This window comes from Vigna unguiculata, chromosome 7 (genome assembly GCF_037176805.1).
Source record: "Vigna unguiculata cultivar grain cowpea cultivar isolate G323 ecotype 2 chromosome 7, ASM3717680v1, whole genome shotgun sequence".
Classification (NCBI taxonomy): Eukaryota; Viridiplantae; Streptophyta; class Magnoliopsida; order Fabales; family Fabaceae; genus Vigna; species Vigna unguiculata.
The window spans coordinates 45,153,926-45,163,146 of NC_140798.1; the positions used below are offsets into that span (position 1 = coordinate 45,153,926).

The following is a 9,221-nucleotide window of genomic DNA, read 5'->3' on the forward strand; positions in this document are numbered from 1 at the left end:
AACATGATGTGACTAGTTTTTGGTTTTCAATAACACAGAAATTGCCTTTTTCGATAATATTCACATCAATTTAATAAATATACTGTAATTTTATGGTTTCGAATGAATATCTTGTAATTTTATGGCTTTGAATAAATTTAACGGATCATAAAGAATGAATTAGAAAATTTATTCCCAATATTTTTCATGACCTTTTACGATATTAACGATTAAATGTTGAAATTTGTAAATTTTTATATATGCACACAAAAAGAGTTTGAACGCAGTTGCCGAAGAAATTCAACTCAATTATAATTTTTAAATAATTAAGAAAGAATGATGCAGATGAATCTCTTTACTAATAACATAGAGAACAACATCCCTAGAAAGTCAACAATACCCAAAATTAGTCTATTGACTATTTTAGTATAAATAAAGCATAAATACTGAAATTTATATTAGCATCATTTCCTTCATATTGTATATTACTGAAATTATAAAGAGTTAAAGTATTCTCTAAAGTTTCTCCTAATAAAAATTCCTTTAATAAAATCTGCCAGGTGGTTCTGTTGATCATAGGTATCCCATATGAATTAGCCTTGGGATATATCAAGGGAAACCTGAAATTTTCAGACAGTGTGATGCACAAATTCCTTCTGAAGAACCCCATTCATATATAAAATGTCTCAAAACGATATGAACAGATTCCTCACATACACTGTCGTGCAAGAACATCATATCCATCTCCAGTGAACAAACGTTTACCAAGACAGAGACACAAATTTCTCACGATCACATGAAAAATTCACACCACCAATTCCTGATATATTATTGTGTGTACCTTTGTGTCAAGCAACCAATGGAGACTTCCTGAGTTTATCAATTTTCAAAGCAAAATGCATGGCAATATGCTCCATCCTCGCATCAACCAGAGCTTCCTTCAAGGTGCTGAACATTTTGGCAGGAGGCCGAATACCCACATCTAACATTTCTTGAAAGTACTTACACGCATCATTCAACTTACTTTCATGGCACAAGGAACAGATCAACGTGGAGAACATGTGCATTCCAGGAAGAATTCCCTTCTCTTTCATCTCATCCCAAACTGCCATCGCCATATCCAATCTCTGTTCATTACAAAACATTCTCACCATGATCTCATACGTGCTCACACTCGGCTCACACCCAAACTCGCCACCCATTCTGTGAAAAACCGAGCAAGCTTCTTCAATCCTACGACCCTTTATAAGATGATGAAGTATAATATCAAAAGTTCGAGAATTTGGACCAATTCCACACTTTTTCATCTCGCCAACCATCCTATACGCATCATCCATACGCAAAGACCAGCAATAAGCCCCAACAACAGCATTGTAGGTGGGAGCCTCCGGTGCAAAGCCACTAGCCTTAGATGCCTCAAAAAACTCAAGAGCTTGGTTCAATCTCTTATCTGAACCCAAACCATTAATCAAAGTACAATACACATGGGGACTGGGCCTCAGACCCTTAGCTTTCATCTCATGGTACAACCCAATGGTTTCATCAAATTTCTTAGCCTTGCAATACGCATTGATGATTATTCCATACGCAACAACATCAATCTGAAAACCTTTATCCTCCATTTCCCTACACAATTCATTGAGTTTGATCAAGTTCTGCAGCTGACTCCACCCTTCTAGCAAAATGGTGTAGGACTTGATATCGGGGTCCAACCCTAAGTGCCTCATTTTATCAAACACCTCATGCGCCTTCTCAACACACTTCGATTTACACAACACATCGATCAACCTATTGAAATCCGATACATGCGGCTTCAGACCGTACCGCTCCATCTTCTCAAATGTCTCGGTTGCTTCCTTGACCTTCCGTGCTCGCACGTATCGCCGAGCAACGAGGGCAAAAGTGTCAGAAGTCAGCAACTTTCGTTGCTTCATGTCGTCGATCAAAGTCCAAATCAATTTGAACTGTCTGATCTTACCCAGTGCTTCGATCAATGCGTGAAAGGTCTCTGTGGTGTGTTTGAACTCGCCTTGCTTCTCGGCCCAACGGAAGAACGAAAGCGCAAGGGTACCGGCATTGCTGAGTTTGTTCAAGACCTCGAGGACGAGCTCCGGCGAGGGATTCACCACAACAGCAGCGAGAGAGGCAGCGACGGTGGAGTCGCGGGAGTTGGATAAGATTCTGCAGATTGCTTCGGCGTTGGAGGTGGACCTAGGTTGGGCCGTGTGGAAGGCCAATGTGGTGTTTTTTGGAGACCCATAGGGAAATTGGATTGTGGGTTTGGGGTAATGGTGGTGAAAATTTGAACTTGACGAAGGATTAAGGGATATCGAAGAAGATTCTGTGAGGGGAAGGAGGAGATCGGAGATGAGGAACCTTTTGGATGATCGAAAAAGTGCCATGGAACCCAACACTGACTGGGATGTGGCACGTTTTATGCTACCCAGCATGACCATCTATGCCACTGTAAATTACGTTGTTTTTTCTTTTAGTATATTTGGACCATCAAATCAATTTTTACTTTCTACTAACTAAAACTACATTAATAAATAATTCCTATCCATTTTAACTTTTCTTCAACTCTGCTAAACAACTTTATTCTCACCCTAATTTTCTGGTGTATTTTCTCTAACCTCGTCCATCCATTTCAAAATATGTTACTCAATGACATGGCAAGTGAAAAGCTGTTAAACCAGCAAAGGTCCCATATAATAAAAAAACCAATGCCACACTATATTATGACATGGTCGGTAGATATTTTATTTTGTAGAACGTGGTTAAAGTTTCAATCTCAATCCCGTGTTTATAAGAATAGTTAGATAGATTTCAGTATTTTGAGAAACTAGTCTTTGAGGTCTAACAGAGAGATATTCCTGATATATTAAAAAAAAAAAGAAAGTACAATAATGGGGGAATGGAAAATGACAATGATATCTAAAAAGAATGAACTTTGTGCTCTGATCGTCCAGAATCCCTATGATAATGAGGAGACATACTGATGTAAGGTATTGGAGGATCCACCACAAATATTAAGCCTCCAAAGCCAAAGAGCTTAAACACATATTCCCTTCCCACTACAACTCTGATGTGTTGCTATCAAAACTCACTTATAAACAATGCTATGCCTCCAATATTGACATTACACTTGGGTGACCAAAGAATGTGTTTTCTGCAAATGGCAATTACTGTGAATGGTGGTGCTTAGACAGCACAGCTTCCTAAATGCTTCTATTCTCGTGTCTATTCACCGACATTGATTGGTCTGTGAGTTCCAGCCATCAAGAAGGTTAGAAACGGACCCTTCAAGCTTCTTAGCCTGAGGACCTGGTTTCACAATATTGACATCACCCCATTGGGAGCAAGGATCCACCCACCAGCTCCTCCGCCCAGCGCACCACACTCCTGGAGTAGCTCGATGGCTACCACGATGGAGGATCTTCTCGTCAATCATGTCCAACACAGGATTATTAAGTTCAAACTGTCTTGCAAAAGCAGCTCCACTTTCTACCATCTGATTGTAAAGGGAAGCATTGAGGAAGAGTGGTTCCATCTTTGGAGGATCGTCCCACATTATATATCGTAAGTTCCCATTTACTGTTGTGTTCTTGAACTCTGGCGCATTGCAAATGACTGAGTGAAAGTAGCCTTCTTGAGATAACTTCACATTTGTAAAGTACATCAATAGGGTTCGTGGTAAATTGTCCCAACCAAAAATGCAGAACTCCAGAAAGGGCCTGCTCAAGATTACCCATGGTGAACCTGCATGGCAAGAAAAACATTCAACATATAGAGGGGAAAGAAACACTGCGCAAGACATGTATTGTGCTATGAGATCAAAGATTTGCCTGTGAAAATTTTGAATGCGTTAGGAGTTGCCCTCTTTTCTGTAGCTTGAAAAATTTGACTCTTTCTTGCTAAATATAACCCCGGGTCAACTACAATAGGCTGGAATCTATCGCTCCTGCAAAACCAAATAAATGATATAAGGCTAACTGAATAAGTGAGAAAAAGTAGCAGCTAGAATTAGCATAGTTTCCATACTCTTTCCATCCAAGGTCACCGGTGTGTTCGATGAAATTCAGGTCTCTCCTAACAGAAGAGAAAACGTGGGACAGATCTGATAAAAGATAACGGATGTGGATCAGTAACTTTGAAAAGTAGGGAAAGAAGGCATACATCATGCTAAACTGAGAGTATGAACAAAAAACTGAGAACTCTGTTGACCTTAAAACAAGAAAAATTCAGTGAACAAATTTTAGAATTCTATGTATTCCTTCACTCAATAACAGAATAATGAATATAGATGTTTCTCTCGTACAGCAACTAAAATAACATATAGAATGAGCCCATGACGCACTGATGCAGAATAGATTTTTGCTACTTGCTAATCTAGAGGCTAATGATAATCTACAGTCGAACTCAAAGTTTTAGGATCAGCCACCCTCATTGGCTCTACAGGGTTGAGGGTTCACTTGTAAAACATGAAATGCCTTAGGAGATTCTATGATAAACAACGTGTCTGTCATCGAATGTCTCACGACCAATCTCACATGCTCGGGCACCAAAAGCCAATCTCTGTGGCTACCAACATAAAAACTTGTTTTTTCATCATACCCCCTTACATTATAAAATCAAATTTTACTGTCACATTCTTTGTTCTTTCTTAACTGCTTGACTAGCATAAGTGACATTGGTGATATCTCTGAAGACCTTCCATGCAGCCCTCAAATTACTAAGGTTTTATAACTTATAAATATGTTGCAAGCACCTATTTGAGACATGACAATACACTTAGCATACTTCCTGTAGCATGCGCACATCAGAGTGAAACATACACAATTTTTGTTGTTTAATCAGAAGCATAATGGAAAGTGATGAAAGTCTGAAACTAAAATCTAGATAACTGTCCATCCCCCTTAAAACACATCAGTGCCAGTTTACTTTGAGGAAACGTTTTGTTTTCACTTTTAATTACAAAACTGTAACTTTGTTTCCAATCTTTTTCTTATTTTAAAAGATTCGTACAGGAAATGATGAACAAAACCCTTTTTTTTGTTTTTTCTGTTTACTGTACAGATCTTTGAAAACAGGAAACAAATTGAAAACAAGGTGATAATTTTGCTATTAAAAGTGATAACAAAATAAAAACAGAAGACCATCCTTAGTTTCTAAGAATTAGTTTGCTATTTGTGACAACTTTTTTTGCTTGACTATTTGACATTTGAACTATGCTAAATCATATCCTCTGCATAACAGTAGCTGTTAATTCAGCATTCGAAACCATATTCCACCTTGATATTCCACTTCGTAAGGATGATTAAAACTTTCCTCCAACTAGAAGCCCATGCTCCAGTCCTATTAGATCTGTATAATAAGACCAGTATTTCAATTTATCAATTCATGAGCAAATAACGAGTGGCATGTAATCCCATGCAATCAGAAGAATCGACTTGATCGGTCATCAGATTTTGCGATAATAAGCACTTTAAGATATTTAACCATCTAAGACATGAAACAATCTCCAGCTTAGAACCAATCTCTTTCGTTTGGAAATTAATGTGCAAAATCTTGGCATGAGTCCAAAATGCATTCACAAACTGGTTCAAATCAACAAGGATGAACAAATGAAGTGACTTCAAATTCCTAAGACCTAAACTCATTTACTAACAAACTGAACTCTTCTCACCCCAATGATCCCTGTTTTCAACTGAATACCCTTTTCTCCCATTTGCAGCTCCCTCACCATTTATGTATTGGCTTCATCTTCTGGCTGTTAGCACAAATTCCTTATGCATGAAAAACTAATAAGCTGGAAAACCTGTCTTTTTAACTTATTATCTAAACATTCAAAACTATAGCCTATAAAAATGGGGGGCTCTAGGTAAATTTTAGATTTAATCTGAAAATCAAAAGTAGAATCCCAAATGACACTTGGACAGGCCTCAGTTTAATCAATCTGTAGTAACTAATCTGATGCGAAGATAATTTCAGCATTGTCTTAAAAGAATAAACCATGATCTTCAGTATCACAACAACAAAAAATCAATACAAAAAGAAATCTCAAAACAAGAACTTACAGAAAGTATTATTTAGCCACATAAAAGCAATATTATGCTAACATCAATGCAATTGCTCAAACAGAATTCATAAAATTTCAAAACAAGGCATTAAAATTAAGACACCAAAAGAACTTAAAAAAAAAAAAAACGTAATATTTGAATTATATACTGAAATACATAAATTCAAGCTGATCATATCAGAGATTCAACGATAAGACACCATCTGGGATAAGCGAGATTAAGGAGAAGCTCGTCAATTTGAAAATTAATTCTACAGAGAACAAGTTTGCAATTAATAATGTATATTTTAGATTTCCTAAGGGAATATTTGGGAGTTGAGTTGTCGAGGATAATAATTAAACTGCAATAAAAAAAATTATAGATTAGCATACAGTTAATGTCTTAATCTTTTTGCTAATTTTTTTCTTTCCTCTCTCTCTGAAATTCCAGCCTCACGCGTCTACTAAAAAAGGGAAACTTGAGAACAAAGGATGAACTAAAGGAACAGAAAGTGAGTTTTTGGACCACTGAAATTGCACAAACTTTCCTTAAGTACCAAGCAACTACTTCTGAATACTGGATCACTCAAAATCAAATTCATAATACTGAATTACCAACTAATCAAAAGGCAATTTCCAACCAACCATGCAACAGCAATCTAGGAACTGACTCATCAAAACACAGTCACAAATCAAAGAAGCGAACAGAAAATACCAAACAGGCATACCATCCTGTGTGATGAGAGGATAATCCCGTGCACTCAAAGTGATGAACCAATTCCATCCACTATCCAATTTGAGCATAATGGCTGCAGCCCGGAGAGCAATGGCCACATTGGAGGACCCCAAGTAGGTGACATAATCAGCCTTTCCAACCACATCAACGTTCCCGAAAGCACGAATGGCCGGCACCGCCCTCGTGGCGGCAACCAGGGCTTTTCTCTCCTCGTCCCTGGCATCCCTCCCAAGATGGAGGAGGTACCTATTCCTAGGATGGTAAACTGCCAACAACAAACGCAAGATCCGGTCCTTGTCTTGGTGTCCACCAGAGATGAAGTATGCAAAAGCTGGAGGGTAGCGAGAGCCATGCTGAACAAGGGAAGGGAAAGCCTTGGGGGAACTAAAAGCGGAGAAAGAGGACATCAACAGAACCATGAGAGATAGCAATGCTGCACTGAATAGAGTGAAAAGCCATTTCCTGTCAACTCCCATAGCCACTACTGTGCTCTCTAACTTGGTGCTGGGGCATATGAAGACGTGGCTTGAAAGAAGGGATTTTGAGAACTGGGTCTGGCTTTCTAGACTCTTCTCGGTAAAGGGTCGCTAAAGATCTTGGCTTTTCCTGGTTCGGTGATGATGGGCATGGAAACTGTTAAACTAACATGCATATAAGAAAAGGGAATGGATCAGAAAGTTCCAAAAATTTTCTCCAGTTTTTGCAGGTTTTTCGCTATTTCAGTGCTCGATTTCAAATCCCAGCCTCGTAGAGAAGAGAAAGTGTGATAGAAGAGAGAGGGCAAGGGTTTATTTCTTGGAGGTTAGATTGGTTGTTAGGTGCTTGGGAAAGAATGGAGATCACGGATTTGCTCTTTCCTTTCTCTTTTCTCTATTCAATGATGATGATGCTAAGATTCAATTTCAGGTTTATTTAATTTTCAAGTAATCATCACAATCAGCAAATTATTATATATAAATGAAAAAAGAAAGACAAAATGTGGACAAATCCTACATTTTTTTTTTGGTTAAAGAGTGATACTGGTGATTCGGTTATACTTTACTTGTGGAAATAATACTTGACTGTTTCTCTAATCGCCCTGCCACGTAAGCGCGTGTGTCAGTTTTTTTTTTTTTTTTTTAATTCAGACATCACAGCTTAGTCACAGTATCTGGGGATGAATTTAAATATATTGTCAATTGGCGTTAATTTTAAAATAATTACCATAAAAGATTTAACTATTAATGATATTTTTTTCCAATTTATTAATGAAGTTGTATTGTTATAAACAATTTTAACACGACTTTTAAAATAAGTATGAAATACATTAATAAAACTATTATACATAATAAATTATAATTATATAATACATACTTTTTACTGTTCTGAGATCACATTGATATTTTTATTTGATTATTATGATTTTATATGGACACATGTTTAATCTTCTTGTATTAAATTAACACTTGCTCAAATTTTATTTGGAATACATAAATTTTTTAGATAAATAAACTAATTAAATTTTGATAGCATTTTATCGTATAAAATATGAAAATATGAAATATGTGAATATATTTCTTACGTCGTGTCTTTTTGCTATTGAAGCAAATTTGTTCTTGATTTGGTTAATAGTGATAGATTTAGGGGTGGCAAAACTAATCAGTCCAGTCCGTTTGATTCGTTCCACAAAAATTGGACCGGGTCGGGCTGGCCGTCACTAATAAACGAGTTGGACAATTCAACTCATTTCGCCTCAGGATAGGCTAGCGGACCATCAGGTCAGCAGGTTGGGCCGCCATTTTTTTTTAATTTTTTTTTACTTTTTAATTTTTTATAAATTATTTATATATATATATATATATATATTTGTTTATATAATATAAAAAATATTATTTTTATTTTTAATTTTAAACACAAATAAGAAAAGGATTGGCGGATCAGGACAGACTGACCTCCCAGTTGAGCGGGCTAGACAAACCGGACTATAGCGGATTGACAGGTTAAAATTCCAACCCGGCCAACTCTTTTCCTGACAAACCTAATCTGCTTTCGCATCCCTAAACAAATTTGAAAGTTTGAGTTCACGTTTGTTCATTCGAAATTGGTGCATGATTTGTTATGTGTCTTGAATTTGTATTAATGAAAAAATCTTACCGTATTGAAATATTTAATTATGTGAGATTTCAGCACAAATAAATGATAGTTTGAGCTTGAATGATAATCCTGAATTGAAATAATTTGAATGTTAAATATTTGGAATAAGTGGTTGTAATTGGGTGTTACCAACTTATTAAGAATCACGTAAATAATAAAATAGGTTTCAATACGGTTTTAGTATTGTGTTTCACTTTTGTTGATTTTTTTTTTCTGCTGACGCTTTATTTTATGTGGTAAAAGAATAATATTTTTATAAGTTGTAATGTGTAAAAATTGTTGTACTGCGAATCATGGAATTTACCTTGTCACTTT

At 36.6% G+C, this 9,221-nt stretch overlaps 2 protein-coding genes across 2 annotated transcripts; both read right to left on the reverse strand.

Moving 5' to 3' along the window:
* Positions 1–316: 316 nt before the first annotated feature.
* On the reverse strand, positions 317–2,460 carry LOC114190925 (Tetratricopeptide repeat (TPR)-like superfamily protein). The gene has a single exon (XM_028080003.2). It carries the CDS (start codon positions 2,433–2,435, stop codon positions 828–830), a length of 1,608 nt encoding a protein of 535 aa, XP_027935804.1. The 5' UTR covers positions 2,436–2,460; the 3' UTR covers positions 317–827.
* A 432-nt stretch (positions 2,461–2,892) lies between these two features.
* Positions 2,893–7,701, reverse strand: LOC114190926 (beta-glucuronosyltransferase GlcAT14A-like). The gene is made up of 4 exons (XM_028080004.2): positions 6,766–7,701; positions 4,021–4,096; positions 3,825–3,940; positions 2,893–3,738 (listed from the first exon to the last, which is right to left on the reverse strand). The coding sequence occupies exons 1-4, from the start codon at positions 7,247–7,249 to the stop codon at positions 3,224–3,226; spliced, it is 1,191 nt and encodes a 396-aa protein (XP_027935805.1). The 5' UTR covers positions 7,250–7,701; the 3' UTR covers positions 2,893–3,223.
* Positions 7,702–9,221: the final 1,520 nt, after the last annotated feature.

Coding starts and splice junctions, on each gene's coding strand:
- LOC114190925 (XM_028080003.2), bottom strand. CDS start 2,435: ATGGTCATGCTGGGTAGCATAAAACGTGCCACATCCCAGTCAGTGTTG.
- LOC114190926 (XM_028080004.2), bottom strand. CDS start 7,249: ATGGGAGTTGACAGGAAATGGCTTTTCACTCTATTCAGTGCAGCATTG. Junction 3,941..4,020: donor GGTGACCTTGGATGGAAAGA/GTATGGAAACTA, acceptor TTGGTTTTGCAG/GAGCGATAGATTCCAGCCTA. Junction 3,739..3,824: donor CGCATTCAAAATTTTCACAG/GCAAATCTTTGA, acceptor CTTGCCATGCAG/GTTCACCATGGGTAATCTTG.